General features: G+C 37.7%; 1 protein-coding gene across 1 annotated transcript in view; it reads left to right on the plus strand.

The window, feature by feature from the left end:
• The window catches only part of DNAH6 (dynein axonemal heavy chain 6), a 381781-nt gene that overhangs the window by 23681 nt on the left and 339267 nt on the right, over nt 1-18833 (plus strand). Inside the window, exon 2 of the mRNA XM_053587707.1 lies at nt 3053-3285. Coding sequence (XP_053443682.1) covers nt 3061-3285 — 225 coding nt within the window. The 5' untranslated portion in view covers nt 3053-3060. The remainder of the gene's footprint in view (nt 1-3052; nt 3286-18833) is intronic.

The raw sequence follows: 18833 nt of genomic DNA on the forward strand, positions 1-18833 counted from the left end.
ATAAGGTGGCGACGAAGCAACAGAATATGATATCACAAACCCCTCAGAAAGTTGAACAGCCCCTATGTCCTATGCTAACACACTTAACAGTGGCCCCCTCACAGAATAGGTCCAGTTCTAATTTCTGACAGGTAATTGGTCACAGACGCCTTTGAGAATCTGATCAAAGCTATAGACAAAGAAATGTACTCACACAAAAACAAATGCAATTTTAACCAGTTCATGGATCCTGGAGCTAAACTGTGGACAGCCAAGACTAAAGAGGTGTTAACCCCCTATACGCATTACATGAAGCTTCTATCACTACCACCTACATCCTCAGCTGCTGATCGTATCTTCTGCTTTGTAGAGAAAATAGAATAAGGAACCAAATCTGCCATTTTACCTAATCCACCACCACCTTCCTTCCCTCTCCATGGAACAGTGGCCATGTCTTTTTTACTGAAGGCTAACTCCTCCAGTAGTGTTCCTGATTCATTCCACCCTAGCCTCCTCCAAGTTCATGGTTCTTGGTTTTGTATCTCAAACAGTAGATATGCATTTTGATCATGAGTTGTTTTATTTTTTAATCCTTTCTGCCAATTTCTGTCTTTTAACTTGAGTTTAATACATTTCTATTTAATGTAATTAGTGATGACGAAGGACTTTAGCCATTTTCTGTCTGTTTCCTATATATTTTTTTCATCAATTCTTCCATTATTGCCTTCTTTTGCGTTAGGATTAGGTAGGATTTTTTTTTTTATTAGGTAGGATTTTTCTTTGGGGGTTTTATTTGTGTTTAAGTGTTTCCTTAGTGCAACTAGCACTAAACTTTGGCAAGATTGTCGCCATACAGCATTAGCAAGTTATTTGGGGATTTAAGTGAGACTAAATGCCAGAACATAGAGACAGGATCAGCTTTGAGTTATAGGGAATATGAACCAAGTAATATGGGCTTGTGCTATCTCTGACATTAGGTCACCTTTCAAATAGAAAAAGACTAGTTGAAAAGCCAAGGTAGCCTTTGAGGGAAGAAAGCCCACATTTCTCGCGCCTTAGGATACTCTCAGAAGGAGGTCAGGGGTGGGGCAGGGATGCAGGGCTGTCGCTATCTTCCAAGAGTGGGACCACAAATGGGTACCACACTACGCACATCCCTTTCCTTAAATTCTTGACTTTCCATCTAGAGAAATTTCGATTAATGTGAACACCAAGTCAGTCTTAAGCCTTTCGAGGGAAAACAGAAAAGGGATTTCAGTTGTAGGTTGGGATCAGCTGGGATGGTGGATGAACGAAGGAAAAAATGAAGAATTAACCACCTTCTCTGGCTGCCCGCCTACAGCACCTAGGCAGCTCTCTGTTCCCAGAGTGGAGAAACCAGGCTTTGCGATCTCTCCACCACCCGGGGACGGAGGAAATGTTCCGGAGGCACTGATTGGCTGGATTGCTTGTTGCACCCTGAACCGAGAGCTGTGGCTGGCTGAGGCCTTGCCATGGCGACAGGCAACGCGGTGGCTCAGTGAGCATCGGTAGAGGCCGGTGGCTGCTAGGCAACGGAAAACAATCCCGGCTGGAGCAGACTTTCTACTGCAGACCGGGTGTTGCTCTCTGTCTCTGGAGACCCTCAGCGACGAATGCTCTAGTGACTTGGTGAGTCCTGCGAAACCGAGCCTTCGGGCTGGGCTTTGACTTCTTGGACAAAAACAAGTTCTCCTGGCTTGTGGAGAACTTGAAAGTCTCAGAGAGGCAAAGAAAGTCAATGGAAAAGCATTTCAGCGAGGGCCTACTATCTACCTATCATTTTAAAGTGGGAAAAGTGAGGAATAGGGTTGTCTGAGATCTCACACTGAGTCTTCAAATCTAGATCTGTGCTATTCGAGAGGGCAGCACATGGCTAGTCTGAACTGAAATGTGCTCTAAATATAAAATACACACTGGATTTTGAAGGCATAGTCCCCCCCAAATAAAATAAAATTACAATACTTTTATATTAATTGCGTGTTGAAATTATATTTTGGATATGTTAAATAAAATATTTAAATTTCACCTGTTTCTATTTTGATTTCTTGAAAAAATCAAAGCTCTTATATTTCTATTGGCCAGCACGGATCTAAACTTAAAACTTGGGGAAAGAGGAGGGGGGGCAGGGAGGGTGGGAACACAGCTAAGGTGCATTTTATAAGGGTACATGTTAAATTTACTAAGTGTAAAGTATAAATGTCTTAACACAATAAGAAAATGCAGTGAAAGCTATGTTAACCAGTTTTCTGAAAATATTTCAAATGGTGTATAAAACCAGCACATTGTACCCCATGATTGCATTAATGTATACAGCTATGATTTAATTTAAAAAAAAAACCTTAAAACTTAGGTCTTCAGATACCTGATTCAAGACCTCTTGTGCTTAGTACTCCCATTGTCTGATGGGGTGGGAGTGTATGTGGTGGTGAGAATTGCAAGACCACTACAAAAGACTCTTAAGTCTAGAGTTTTAGGCCCTTGCTAGTATATACGTCAGTATCTGCATTTTAACAGACTCCTCAAGTGATTCTCCTGTCACTAAAGCTCCAGAAGCATTCTTTTGGGATTTAGTCCTCAATTCTTCAATTCTTTTTTCCCCTTGTTTCTTCATAAGTACCTAGGCTTATTTCTCATATTGTCTCTATTAGAGTTCCCTGCGTTTTGAACAAGCTCCCCAGGAAATGTTTTGCATACTCAAATATGAGAAACCCTGATAACAAGCCAATTGCATTTCTCCTCATCCTTCCAAATCTAGGCCTGTGTGGTTCCCAGATCAGTGGCAATAGCAGCACCCAAGAACTTGTTAGAAATGCAAGTTCCTGGATTCTACCCCAGGCAGCTACAGGAGTCCTTGAAGTTAAGGCACAGTTCCTAATTTTTATTCCTTTGGTTCAAGTCTTCAGTTTGGGGAGACTGGGTAACCTTGATGTGCTTTTTCTGGAGGGAGGGAGTGAATGCAGTCCTCCCTAGTCCTTAAGTCCTCTTCCACTAGCACCTTTTCCCAATCCTTTTGTTCTACTTCTCATTTTTTTTCTGACCTTATTTTTTCTAGGAGTCAGAATGGCTTTTCAGTCCTCAGATAATGAATTAGACCTGAAAAGTATTGAAGTACATGGAGAAAACCCTGTCCTTTCAAGACTGCAAAGTATAAAAGACAAGGGAAGAGTGAGTTATGTCACATCCACAGAAAATCAATTTGATACACAAACCCTAAAGTTTAGGCACACTACAAAAGCTCAGGAGAGAACACGAAAACAACAGCAGCCTATAAAACTGGAGCCTCTGGTAAGTTCAAAAATCAGCATGTTAGCCATTTTTTTTAGCTACAGGAGAAGTTGCAAAATTGCTTTGGAGGACAAAAATCATTCCAAACTCTTACTTGGCAAAGAAGGCATGAAACCTAAAAGTTAAGAACTTATTTATGAAGTTGTAAACACTGTAAATATTTATTTAACAAATATTAAGTTCTTAAATGGTCTGTGAAGCTAGTGAATGATGCCCTATGATTATATCAATGTACCACAGCTATGATTTAATAAAAAATATATATATATATTAAGTTCTAGGCATTGTTTAAGTTAAAGAATGAGGTGGTGAACAAAGTTCTCTAGCAGGTAAGTCCTCTTTAGGACTATGTATAATACAGATGCTTAACTATGTAAGTTATAAGGCTTTTTTGGATATTAGGAGGATACTACATAAGACTGGAAAGTAAGTATGTAATTATACAGTTTTATTATTTTTATAATACATGCTTGGTGTCTTTAAAAAATTGTACATGTCTGAAAATTCTTAATTTTAAGAAATAATTTGTGTCTTTGAATAATTATAAATGAATGTGAAGAAACAGTGAAAGTATATTTAAAATAAATGAAAATTCTTACTCTCACCCTTAGACATTAACTCCTATTAGTAGCGATGATGTGCCCCTCGGACTGTTTTATATGTTTACTCAAATACATTTTCATATATATGTGTATTTATAAGCACATATAGTTTTATTAAGTAAGATATATACTGATCTTTGAAGTGCTTATTTCACTTAAATATATAGAAATCTTTCCAATAGATACATATAGAGGAATCATTTTTAACAGCTGCCCTGTATTTTGTTGCACAGATGTACCATAATATATTATCCATTAACTAGTCTCCTTTTGAGGGGAATTCGATTATTTCTTTTTTGTTTTTTTGTTGTTTTGCTTATTTTTCTATTTCAGATAATTCCATGTTAAATAACCTTTTCTTTGTACAAATAAAGGTGGATTCCTAGAAATGGTATTTTATAGGTCATAAAATATGCATTTTTAATGTTGAAAAATGTTTCCCAATGCCCTCCAGAATCGCTTAATCAACTTACCTTTCCACCTATACTGTAACAGACGTCCTATATACTCACATCTTTGTCAAACCTGATGTTATCAGTTCTTTTATTTTTGCTAGGCTGATAGGTAAAAATGGTATGAATATTGTTGTGAATATACCTGATCTTATTAATGAGGTGAGATATATTTTTGTTTATTCATCAGCCCATATATTACTTAAATTGTATATTATCAGCCTTTGTCCACTTTAAAATTATGTTGTTTGCCTTTATTTTATCATTTTTTGAGTTTTAAAAAATAAATTATGGATAATGATTTTTTATTTCTGAAACTTACATTTGAATACTGATTTCTTTTGAAGGAAAACATTTTTAAGGCTCCATAGTGCCGATTTTTAATTTTCTGTTTTTTTGAAACAGAATCTCACTCTGTTGCTCTGGGTAAAGTGCCATGGTATTATTTTAGCTCACAGCAACCTTAAACACTTGGGCTCAAGTGATCCTCTTGCCTCAGCTTCCCAAGTAGCTGGGATTACATGCACCTGCCACAACACCTGGCTAATTTTTCTCTTTTTAGTCAAGGCAGGGTGATCTTGACCTCCTGAGCTCAAGCAACCCACTCACTTCAGCCTCCCAGAATGCTAGGATTATAGGTGTGAGCCACCACATCCAACATGATTTTTAATTTTTATTTAATATTACTTTATAGGAAAAAATACTAAGCTTGGAATTAACTTGAATTGTAAACAAAGAAGTTAATATCTTAAATTTAAAGAAAATTACAAAACCAATACAATTGAAATTAATACAAAATGCAAAGTAGCAGCTGTTAACACTGAACTTCCATTTGCAAGGTGGGCATGGCACAAACTGCTGCCCTTCTCCCGAGTTCATTGTGCCTTCACGATCATGTATTATGTGAGGCATCAAGTCCTGTCTGTCATTTTTCTTCCATGGAATTTGTATAAAACCTTTTACATCTCTTTCTGGCTTATTTGCTTTCTCTTGAAAAGTGTATCATTAATCACTGATGATTAAAGTAGTTCTACTTGACACTAAAGCAATCCCTTCATGTATATTAATTTTTTTTATATACCTGTTGTTTACTCTGACCCATGCTCTGGGGGTGCACCAATGAACAAAACAGACGACATTCCTGTTGACATTCTAGTAATGCTAAATAAATAGACTGAACAATTTTATCTAATGATAAGTATCTAAGGAAAATAATGCAAGGATTATGGTAGAGCTAGGACACTACTTTAGACTGGGTGACTACAGATGTCATCTGAACAACTCCCAGCCCATAGCCTGTATCAACTGCCAGACATGTGAAGGGACAAGCCTTTCAGCTGTCTCAGCTTATGCCAAGTGGAACAGAGGCAAGCTATCCCCAAGGAACTCTGCCTACATTATAGAATTTTTAGCAAATAAATATTTTTTAAGTCACTAAGTTTGAGGCAGTTTGTTATATACTAATAGATAGCTGGAACACTATAAATAACATATGAATAATTCATATAATAGTTTTAAAAAGGGAATAAAGTGAAAATGACCTGAAGTTCCATCATGCAGAGAGGAAGTAGCTTAATTTCACATGTGTGGGTGTCTGTAGTTTGATTTTTTTTCCCCTAGCTTTTGTCTGATTAAAAATATGAAAATATCCTTTCCCATTGTATAGGTTGTCTATTTGCTTTGGTTGTTGTCTCCTTAGCTGTACAGAAGCTTTTCAGTTTAATTAAGTCCCATTTGTTTATTTTTGTTGCTGTTGCAATTGCCATGGCAAGTCTTCTTTATGAAGTCTTTCCCTGGGCCAATATCTTCCAGTGTTTTTCCTATGCTTTCTTTGAGGATTTTTATTGTTTCATGCCTTAAATTTAAATCCTTTATCCATCTTAAATCAATTACTGTGAGTGGAGAAAGGTGTGGGTCCAGTTTCAGTCTTTTACAGGTGGATATCCAGTTCTCCCAGCACCATTTATTGAATAGGGAGTCTTTCCCCCAAGGTATGTTCTTGTTTGGTTTATTGAAGATTAGGTGGTTATAGATGTTAGTTTCATTTCCTGGTTTTCTATTTGATTCCAAGTGTCTATGTGTCTATTTTTGTGCTAGTACCATGCTGTCTTGACCACTATCACTTTGTAGTACAGCCTAAAATCTGGTATGGTGATGCCCCCAGCTTTATTTTTATTACTAAGAACTGCCTTAGCTATACGGTTTTTTTTTTCTGGTTCCATACAAAACGCAGAAATTTTCCTCTCAAAACTGCTTTTGCAGTATCCCACAAGTTTTGGTAGCTTGTGTCTACATTGTTGTTATGCCAAAGGAAGTAATGATTTCCTGTTTATTTCTTCCTGCTCCCAACTGTCATTCAACAGAAGGTTGTTTAATTTCCATGCCTTTGTGTGGGATTGAGCATTTTGTTGAAGTTGAGTTCCACCTTTAGTGCCTTGTAGTCTAAGAAGATACAGGTAAAATTTCAATTATTTTGATTCTGTTGAGGTTTGTTTTGTGTCCTAGGATATGATCAATTTTGGAGAATGTTCTATGGGGCACTGAGAGGAATATATATTCTTTATCTTTGGGATAGAGTGTTCTATATGCGTCTATCAAGTACAGTTGTTCTAGGGTCTCATTTAAGTCCCTTATATCTTTGTTTAATTTCTGTTTAGAGGATCTGTCCAGCTCTGTAAGAGGAGTGTTAAAGTACCCTCTTATTGAGGTAGATCGGGGGAGGGAGACAAGATGGCAGACTGAAGCCAGCTTTCAACAGAGGCTCCCGTCCAGAAAGAGAGTTAAGGGACAGGAATTTAGTAAGTATCCTGGTGGACTTGAGCCTCACCAAGAGAGAAGGTTGAAGAACGCACATCAACACTGCTGAGGCAAGTTATGATCACAAGGACGCAAACAAAAGCTGAGACTTCAAGCCAGAGTAGAAGTTGCAATAGGATCGAACAGAAACCAGCTGAAAACAGGACAGAACCACTTTGCTCCACCACACCAGACAGGGCCCCAGTTTCTCAGGCGACAACACTGTTCAGGCCCTCGATAAAACCCCAGGGGAAAAACCAAAGGGAGTAAAATAACCATGGGGCGGAATCAGCGGAAAAACTCTGGTAAAATGAATAACCAGAATAGATCAACGCCCCCAAGAAAAGATACCGCAGATGTGATTGAAGATCCCATTCATAAACAACTGGCTGAGATGTCAGAAATCGAATTCAGAATTTGGATTGCAGACAAGATTAATAAAATGGAATTAGGAATTTGAGGAGAAATTCAAAAATTGTCTCAAGAATTTAACGAATTTAAAGACAAAACCACCAAAGACTTAGACACACTGAAGCAAGAACTTACAGCCCTCAAAGATATGAAAAATACAGTAGAATCCCTCAGTAACAGAATGGAGCAAGCAGAAGAAAGGATTTCTGACATTGAAGATAAAGTCTTCGAACGCTCCCAATCTCTCAAAGAGGAAGAGAAATGGAGAGCAAAAACGGATCACTCACTCAGAGAACTCTCAGATAATTCGAAAAAAAGCAACATAAGAATTATAGGAATTTCTGAGAACGATGAAGTGGCCTCCGAGAGCACAGAGGCCCTTCTGCATGAAATTATGAAAGAAAATTTTCCAGAAATGCCTAGAGAATCTGAAATTCAGATAGCAGACAGCTTCAGAACCCCAGCACGATTCAACCCCAATAAGTCATCCCCCAGACATATCATAATTAGCTTCACTAAAGTTAACATGAAAGAGAAGATTCTCAAAGCAGCCCGGCGAAAGAAAACTATAACATACAAAGGTAAGAATATTAGAATAACTGCAGATCTCTCTGCTGAAACTTTTCAAGCCAGAAGAGGCTGGTCATCAACTTTTAATCTCCTAAAGCAAAAAAACTTTCAACCCAGGATCTTGTATCCAGCTAAACTGAGTTTCATCTATGATGGAGAAATTAAATACTTCAATGACATTCATATGTTGAAAAAATTTGCCATAAGTAAACCAGCTCTTCAGGATGTTCTCAGACCTATCCTCCACAATGACCAACCCAATCCTATACCACAAAAGTAAACTCACTCAGAAACTTCGGATCAAACTCCAACTTCCACACTGGCGAAAGGATTAAAAATGTCCACTGGACCTTTGAAAAACTCGATACCCAAAATTCCACCAGACTTATCAATACTCTCCATCAATGTGAATGGCTTAAACTGTTCTCTAAAGAGGCATAGGTTAGCTGACTGGATACAAAAACTCAAGCCAGATATTTGTTGCATACAAGAGTCACATCTCAACTTAAAAGACAAATACAGACTCAGGGTGAAAGGATGGTCATCCATATTTCAGGCAAATGGTAATCAGAAAAAAGCAGGTGTTGCAATTTTATTTGCAGATACAGTAGGCTTTAAACCGTCAAAAGTAAGGAAGGACAAGAATGGTCACTTCATATTTGTTAAGGGTAATACTCAATATGACAAGATCTCAATTATTAATATCTATGCACCCAACCAGAATGCACCTCAATTTATAAGAGAAACTCTAACAGACATGAGTAACTTGATTTCCTCCAGCTCCATAATCGTCGGAGATTTCAACACTCCCTCGGCAGTGTTGGATCGATCCTCCAGAAAGAAGCTGAGCAAAGAAATCTTAGATTTAAAACTAACCATCCAATATTTAGATTTAGCAGACATCTACAGAACATTTCATCCCAACAAAACTGAATACACATACTTCTCATCAGCCCACAGAACTTACTCCAAAATTGATCACATTTTAGGTCACAAGTCTAACCTCAGTCAATTTAAAGGAATAGAAATTATTCCATGCATCTTCTCCGACCATCATGGAATAAAACTTGAATTGAGTAACAACAGGAATCTGCATACCCATACAAAAACATGGAAGTTAAATAACCTTATGCTGAATGATAGCTGGGTCAGAGATGAGATTAAGAAAGAAATCGCCAATTTTTTGGAACAAAACAACAATGAAGACACAAACTATCAGAACCTCTGGGACACTGCAAAGGCAGTTCTAAGAGGGAAATTTATAGCACTGCAAGCCTTCCTCAAGAGAACGGAAAGAGAGGAAGTTAACAACTTAATGGGACATCTCACGCAACTGGAAAAGGAAGAACATTCCAACCCCAAACCCAGTAGAGAAAAGAAATAACCAAAATTAGAGCAGAATTAAATGAAATTGAAAACAAAAGAATAATACAACAGATCAATAAATCAAAAAGCTGGTTTTTTGAAAAGGTCAATAAAATACATAAACCTCTGGCCAACCTAATCAGGAAAAAAGGAGTAAAATCTCTAATCTCATCAATCAGAAACAACAAAGACAAAATAACCACAGACTCATCAGAAATCCAAAAAATCCTTAATGAATATTACAAGAAACTTTATTCTCAGAAATATGAAAATCTGAAGGAAATAGACCGATACTTGGAAGCACGCCACCTTCCAAGACTTAACCAGAATCAAGTGGAAATGTTGAACAGACCCATATCAAGTTCAGAAATAGCATCAACTATACAAAACCTCCCTAAAAAGAAAAGCCCGGGACCAGATGCCTTCACATCAGAATTCTACCAAAACTTTAAAGAGGAATTAGTACCTATATTACTCAATCTGTTCCAAAATGTAGAAAAAGAAGGAAGACTACCCAACACGTTCTATGAAGCAAACATCACCCTGATCCCCAAACCAGGAAAAGACCCAACAAGAAAAGAAAATTATAGACCAATATCACTAATGAATATAGATGCAAAAATATTCAACAAGATCCTAACAAACAGAATCCAGCAACACATCAAACAAATTATACATCATGACCAAGTTGGTTTTATCCCAGGGTCTCAAGGCTGGTTCAATATACGTAAATCTATAAATGTAATTCAGCACATAAACAAATTAAAAAACAAAGACCATATGATTCTCTCAATTGATGCAGAAAAAGCTTTTGATAATATCCAGCATCCCTTCATGATCAGAACACTCAAGAAAATTGGTCTAGAAGGGACTTTTCTTAAACTGATAGAGGCTATCTACAGCAAACCCACAGCCAATATCATATTGAATGGAGTTAAATTGGAATCATTTCCACTCAGATCAGGAACCAGACAAGGCTGCCCATTGTCTCCATTGCTTTTCAACATTGTAATGGAAGTTTTAGCCACCGCAATTAGGGAAGAAAAGGCGATCAAGGGTATCCATATAGGGTCAGAAGAGATCAAACTCTCGCTCTTCGCAGATGATATGATTGTGTATCTGGAAAACACTAGGGACTCTACTACAAAACTCCTAGAAGTGATCAAGGAATACAGCAGCGTCTCAGGTTACAAAATCAACATTCATAAATCGGTAGCCTTTATATACACCAACAACAGTCAAATTGAAAAAGCAGTTAAGGACTCTATCCCATTCACAGTAGTGCCAAAGAAGATGAAATATTTGGGAATTTACCTAACAAAAGACGTGAAAGATCTCTATAAAGAGAACTATGAAACTCTAAGAAAAGAAATAGCTGAAAATGTTAACAAATGGAAAAACATACCATGCTCATGGCTGGGAAGAATCAACATTATCAAAATGTCCATACTACCCAAAGCGATATATAATTTCAACGCACTCTCTATTAAAGCTCCACTGTCATATTTTAAAGATCTTGAAAAAACATTACTTCGTTTTATATGGAATCAGAAAAAACCTCGAATAGCCAAGACATTACTCAGAAATAAAAACAAAACAGGAGGAATCACACTACCAGACCTCAGACTTACTACAAATCGATAGTGATCAAAACAGCATGGTATTGGCACAAAAACAGAGAAGTAGATATCTGGAACAGAATAGAGAACCAAGAGATGAATCCAGCTACTTACCGCTATTTGATTTTTGACAAGCTAATTAAAAACATTCAGTGGGGAAAAGATTCCCTATTTAACAAATGGTGCTGGGTGAACTGGCTGGCAACCTGCAGAAGACTGAAATTGGACCCACACCTTTCACCATTAACTAAGATAGACTCTCATTGGATTAAAGATTTAAACTTAAGACATGAAACTATAAAAATACTAGAGGAGAATGCAGGGAAAACCCTTGAAGAAATTGGTCTGGGTGAGTATTTCATGAGGAGAACCCCCCAGGCAATTGAAGCAGCTTCAAAAATACACTACTGGGACTTGATCAAACTAAAAAGCTTCTGCACAGCTAAGAACACAGTAAGCAGAGCAAGCAGACAGCCCTCAGATGGGAGAAGATATTTGCAGGGTATATCTCTGACAAAGGTTTAATAACCAGAATCCACAGAGAACTCAAACGCATCAGCAAGAAAAAAACAAGGGATCCCATCGCAGGCTGGGCAAGGGATTTGAAGAGAAACTTCTCTGAAGAAGACAGGCGCACGGCCTTCAGACATATGAAAAAACGCTCATCATCTTTAATCATCAGAGAAATGCAAATTTTAACTACTTTGAGATATCATCTAACTCCAATGAGACTAGCCTATATCACAAAATCTCAAGACCAGAGATGTTGGCGTGGATGCAGAGAAAAGGGAACACTTCTGCACTGCTGGTGGGAATGCAAGTTAATACATTCCTTTTGGAAAGATATATGGAGAACACTCAGAGATCTAAAAATAGATCTGCCTTTCAATCCTGTAATTGCTCTGCTGGGCATGTACCCAGAAGACCAAAAATCACAACATAACAAAGATATTTGTACCATAATGTTTATTGCAGCCCAATTCACAATAGCTAAGTCATGGAAAAAGCCCAAGTGCCCATCGATCCACGAATGGATTAATAAATTGTGGTATATGTATACCATGGAATACTATGCAGCCTTAAAGAAAGATGGAGACTTTACCTCTTTCATGTTTACATGGATGGAGCTGGAACATATTCTTCTTAGTAAAGTATCCCAAGAATGGAAGAAAAAGTACCCAATGTACACAGCCCTACTATGAAACTAATTTGGGACTCTCACATGAAAGCTATAACCCAGCTACAACTTAACAATAGGGGGAAGTGGGAAATGGGGGGGGTGGGTAGAGGAAGGGGGATCGGTGGGATCACACCTGTGGTGCATATTACAGGGGTATTTGCGAAACTTGGTAAATGTAGAATGTAAATGTTTTGGCACAGTAACTGAGATAACGCCGGAAAGGCTATGTTAACCACTGTGATAAAAATGTGTCAAATGGTTTATGAAGCGAGTGTATGATGCCCCATGATCATATCAGTGTATACAGTTATGATTTAATAAAAAAAAATAATAAAGTACCCTCTTATTATGGTATTATAGGACATCATATTGCTCAGACTGAGCAAGGTCCGTTTCAAGAATCTGGGAGCATTTAAACTGGGTACACAAATATTTAGAATTGAAATGTCTTCTTTTTGTATTTTTCCCTTGACCAATATAAAGTGACCATCTTTCTCTTTTTTGACATTAGTTGCTTTAAATCCACATGTATCTGAAAATCAGATTGCAACTCCTCTTCTCTTCTGAATTCCATTTTCCTGAAAAATTGTCTTCCAACCCTTAACTTGGAATTTTAATTTGTCTTTTGAAGCTTGGTGTGTTTCCTGCAGACAGCAAATGGATGGCTTGTGTTTTTTAATCCAGTCAGCCAATCTATGCCACTTCAGTGGGGAATTCAAGCCATTAAAATTTATTGAGATAACTTATAAGTGTGGTAGTTTTCTATTCATCTTATTCTGTGAGAGTCCTTAGCTTAGTGTTCTCTTTTGTATCAGTTGGAAGTTAGGTTCTGTCCTTTAATTGCTGAGTTCTTACTTTGCTGTTGATCCATTGTGATAGTCAGCGTGTAGAACAGGTTGAAGTATTTCCTGTGACGATTTTCCTCAATGTATATCAGTAAATGATTTGATTTCTCTCTCAATTTTAAAGCTTGTCTTAGTAGGATATAGAATTCTGGGCTGAAAATTGTTGTTTTTAAGTAGATTAAAGATAGATGACCATTGTCTTCTTGCTTAGAATGTTTCATTAGAGAAGTCTGTAGTCACCCTGATGGATTTGCCCCTGTAGGTCAACTGATGCTTACTCCTGGCAGCTCGAAGAATATTTTCTTTGGTCTTGACTTTGGACAGGTTCATCACAATGGGTCTTGGAGAAGCTCAGTTAGAGTTGAGGTGCCCTGGGGTCCAATTTCTCTCTGAAAGGAGTTTGTCATAATCTTTGGTGATATTTAGGAAATTTTCATTTACAATATTCTCTAGTATAGCTTCCATTCCCTGGGGCATTTTTCTTCCCCTTCTGGGATACCTATAACTCGTATGTTTGAATGCTTCATAAAGTCCCATAATTCTGTCAGTGAAGGTTCTGCTTTCTCTCTCTTCTTTTCTGCCTCTTTAACTATGTGAGTTATCTCAAGAGCTTTGTCCTCTACCTCTGAGATTCTTTCTTCTGCATGGTCTAATCTGTTGTTGATACTTTCTTTTGCATCTTTAAGTTCCCTAATTGACTGCTTCATTTCCTTCAGCTCTGCTATATCCTTTCTATATTCTTCATATCATTCATCTCTTATTTGATTCTGTTTTGGGATTTCCTTTTGGTTGTTTTCCACTTTATCAGTAGTTTCCTTCATTGTTTCTATTTTTTTTTTTTTTTTTGTAGAGACAGAGTCTCACTTTAAGGCCCTCAGTAGAGTGCTGTGGCCTCACACAGCTCACAGCAACCTCCAACTCCTGGGCTTAAGCGATTCTCTTGCCTCAGCCTCCCGAGTAGCTGGGACTACAGGCACCCGCCACAACACCCAGCTATTTTTTTTGGTTGCAGTTTGGCCGGGGCTGAGCTTGAACCCACCACCCTCGGTATATGGGGCCGGCGCCCTACCGACTGAGCCACAGGCACCGCCCTCCTTCATTGTTTCTATCATTTTCTTCATTGTTGTCATCATCTGTATTCTAAATTTCCTTTCTGTCATTTCCAACATTTCTTTATAGTTGGAATCCTCTGCAGTAGCCACCTCACAGTCCCATGCAGGGGTTGCTCTGGACTGATTTTTCATGTTGCCAATAGTTTTCTGCTGATTCTTCCTCATGAGTGATTTCTTTCATCTGTTTCCTTGCCCTAATTTTTGCTTTCACTTCCTCTTGCTCTTTAAGTTGCCGTGTTTCTGGACTAGGGTTTTGATGAGTCCTTGCCCAGTTGCAAGGAAGCTGTTACTTAGCCGCCATCTTGCCCCTCCCTCAACATTTGTCATTTCTTTATACTGGGGACATTCAAAATCTGTTCTTTTCTAACCTGTCTGCAGGAGCTACTTCCCTCAAAGTCTCTCCTCTTTTTTCCCAGTGACTTGCCAAGTTTTCTCCTCCAAACTTCCTTGCTGTTCTGGAGGCTGAGAAGTCCAAGATCAGGGTACCAGCAGATCTGATGTTTGGTGAAGGTGTGCTCTCTTCTTCAAAGGTGGCACCTCCTATGTGTCCTCCTGTAGCAAAATGAGGCAGTTTGATTTATTTTGATAGAGTCAAAAATGCTATGTATGGTCTTTTTATAATTGACTCCTTTCCCCCTCCTCCTTCTTTCCCTTCCACTTCTTCTTGTCTACCCATCCTCTTCACTTTTCCCTCTCTCCCCTTCCTCTTCCTCTCTCTCTTTTCTATTTTTGTTCCTTTACATTTTTTCCTTACTTCCACTTTTACCTATCTCAGACCCCCTTTTCTATGACATCTAACATTATCAAAATATAGCATGTATGTATGTTTTTCTTGCCTTTCTTCATGCTCAAACTATTTTATACATATCAACAAATACACACAGAAAAATACACATTTGAAAACTTCCTGTTTGTTTAAAAATATTATAAATGCTTTTTACACTTATTTATACATTGTGGAACTTCCTAAAAGTAAGATAATCTGTAACACATATTTTTAGTGGTTGCATAGTATCTCATTGCATGAATAGTTCATACTTTAGTAAATCATTCTCTTCTTTTGGGACATTAAGGTTATTTGGCTAGTATTTAAAATGATGTACCAGAATTGTATTTTCCTTCCGTACTGGAGGTAAAATTCTTATGAGACAGAATCCTGTGAGTGGTATTGTTGAGTTGATGAATAGATTATATACAGTTGATCACCTTCCTACATTGGTCACTTCCTTAGGTTGACCTAATTTTATAGACCAGACACATACCACATGTTCATATCAGTACAGTAGACTCAGTTCCTTATATTGACCACCTTTGTATGTTGGCCAGTTTGTTACAATCCCTTGGGTGGTCAACTTACAGAGCTTCTATTGTATTTAATTATATTTAATTTTGTATGTTAATTTTATGTAATTATATTTAATATGTAATTTTATTTAATTCACATATGTTTTACCTGAGAACCAATTTCTTAACCCAATGTACACGTGTTGTCTAAATTAAATTTTACTTTAACGCTTAACCTAGGTTTTACCATAATCTCTTTCAACCTTTTTTTGCCTGATTTAGACTACACCCTCCCATTGGTTACAGCTAATTTTCTTTCTGTGTGATTAGAGTTCTGTTCCTCTAACTCTTTCTATTATATTTTGTTTATCTATATTTATTTATCCTTGTTTCATTGGCCACCATTTTATACTCATTATTTTGACAAACATTTTCCTACATTTTCTTCCATTTCATGTATAGAAATGCATAATTTATATATAGTTGAATTTATGTCTTCCGAGTTTTATGTGATATTTAGGCCCTCCACTCAGTAAAATTATAAAACTAAAATTATCATACTTTAAAAATTAGTTTTGTTAATAGCCGGGCGTTGTGGCGGGCGCCTGTAGTCCCAGCTACTCGGGAGGCTGAGGCAAGAGAATCGCTTAAGCCCAGGAGTTGGAGGTTGCTGTGAGCTGTGTGATGCCATGGCACTCTACCGAGGGCTATAAAATGAGACTCTGTCTCTACAAAAAAAAAAAAAAAAATTATTCTTGTTATTTTTGCCATTTTACATTTAAATCATTGATCTATCCAGAATTTTTCTGAGTCTACTGTATGCAGATACTCAATTTTTTCCTGATGTTTCATCATCATCTAATGAATAATATATTTTTCTAACATTGTCACCTTTATTATAGACTAATTCCCTCACATATTTTAGAGTATGTACTAGACTTTCTGTTCTTGTTCATATCTAATTTCCTGTTCATGTGTACAAAACAGTTTTAATTATCATAATTTTATAACAGATTTTAATATTTTGTAGGGCTAATTTTTCAGAACTTTGCTGGCTCTCACTTTTTCTTCTTTTTATGTATAAATTCAAGATCAGTTATCTAATCTTTAAGTCATCCTTTTGGCATTCTTGTTACAATAATTAAAAATTTAGAAATTTCTTTAAAGTTGACATGCAGGGTCAGGGGCCAGCGGGGGTGGCTGGGGAATGGCTGGAATAGTATCTGCCTGGCATCGCCCACCTGCTAGCCACAGGTCGTGGAAGCATGGTCACCACAGACGTAGATGAGAAAGATGCCGCAAAGGCCTGTGTGGGGCTGTAGAGGAGCCAGCCAGACTGTACGTGCTCCATCTGAGTCACTCACTATTCAGACCTCGAACAATTGGGCATTTCGTCATCAGTGATATCCTTCCTAATGGCAGAGTTTATAAACTTATGACTCCAGAGCATTTCTCACCACTGAGACTTCAACCCAGAGTTACGGATTCACTAGGATTGGACAGAGATCAGCTGAAAACAAGACAGAGCCACTTAGCCCCACCACACCAAGCAGGTCCCCAGTGTCTCCGGCTGTAGCACTATACGGGTCCTTTGTAAAGTACTAGGGGAAAAGGTACAGACACCAGTCCCAGCTCTTGGAAAAAGGGCTGGTTAATCCCTACTCCAAGAGCCCCCAACCCAATTTCACCTTATCTGCTCATCTAGCCAATGATGTAAAATAATCATGGGGCAGAATCAGTGGGAAAATTCTGGCAACATGAATAATCAGAGTAGATCAACTCCCCCAAGGAATGACATGGTGGACAAACAAAAGATCCCATTTATACACAAATGGCTGAGATGTCAGAAATTGAATTCAGAATTTGGATTGCAAATAAGATTAACAGAATGGATGTAAAGTTGGAATTAGAAATTCAAGGAGCATTTCAAAAGTTGTCTCAAGAATTCAATGAATTCAAAGAAAATCAACGATTTTGACACATTAAGCAAGAAGTTACAGCCCTCAAAGATCTGAGAAACACAGTAGAATCCCTCAGTAACAGAATGGAGCAAGCAAAAGAAAGGATTTCTGACATTGAAGACAAAGCTTCTGAACACTCGCAAATGCTAAAAGAGGAAGAGAAATGGAGAGCAAAAACAGATCATTCTCTCAGAGAGTTCTGGGATAATTTGTAGAAAACTAATAATCGCCTTATAGGAATTCCTGAATGTGACGAGGTGGCCTCGAAAGTCACTGATGCTCTACTTCATGAGATGATGAAGGAGAACTTTCCAGGCATGCCAAGAGATTCTGAAAGTCAGATATCAGACAGTTTCAGAAACCCAGAATGGCTCAACCCAAATAAGACACCTCCTAGACACATTATAATTAACTTCACCAAAGTTAATATGAAGGAGAAAATTCTGCAAGCAGCCAGACATAGGAAAACCATAACCTACAAGGGGAAGAATATTAGAATGACTCCAGATCTCCCTGCTGAAACCTTTCAAGCTAGAAAAGAGTGGTCATTGACTTTTAGTCTCCTTAAACAAAATAACTTTGAACCCAGGATCCTATATACAGCTAAACTGAGTTTCATTTATGATGGAGAAATTAAATACTTTAATGACATTCACATGTTGAAGAAATTTGCCATAACTAAACCAGCTCTCCAGGATATTCTCAGACCTATCCTCCATAATGACCAGTGCAATCCTCCACCACAAAAGTAAACTTACTCAGAAACTTTTGATCAAATTCCAACTTCCACAGTGGTGAAAGGATTAAAAAATGTCAATTGGACTTTTGAGAAACTCGATATCCAAAATTCTACCAGGCTTATCAATATTTACAATTAATGTGAATGGCTCAAATTGTCCTCTAAAGAGGCACAAGTTGGCTGACTGGATACAAAAATTCAGGCCAGATATCTACTGCATACAAGAATCTCATCTTATCTTAAAAGATAAATATAGTCAAGGTGAAGGGATGGTCAACTATATTTCAGGTAAATGGAAATCAGAAAAAACAGGTGTTCCAATTTTATTTGCAGATACAATAGGCTTTAAACCAACAAAAGTAAGGATAGATAAGGATGGTCACTTCATATTTGTTAAGGGTAACAACGTGATGAGATTTCAATTATTAACTTTTATGCACCCAAACAGAATGTGCCTCAATTTATAAGACAGACTGTAAAAGATAGGAGCAACTTGATTTCCTCAGCTCCATAATAGTCGGAGATTTTAACACTCCTTTGGCAGTTTTGGATATATCCTCCACTGAGAAGCTAAGCAGGGCAGTGCCTGTGGCTCAGTGAGTAGGGTGCTGG

Source organism: Nycticebus coucang, chromosome 4, assembly GCF_027406575.1.
Source record: "Nycticebus coucang isolate mNycCou1 chromosome 4, mNycCou1.pri, whole genome shotgun sequence".
NCBI classification, from domain to species: domain Eukaryota; kingdom Metazoa; phylum Chordata; class Mammalia; order Primates; family Lorisidae; genus Nycticebus; species Nycticebus coucang.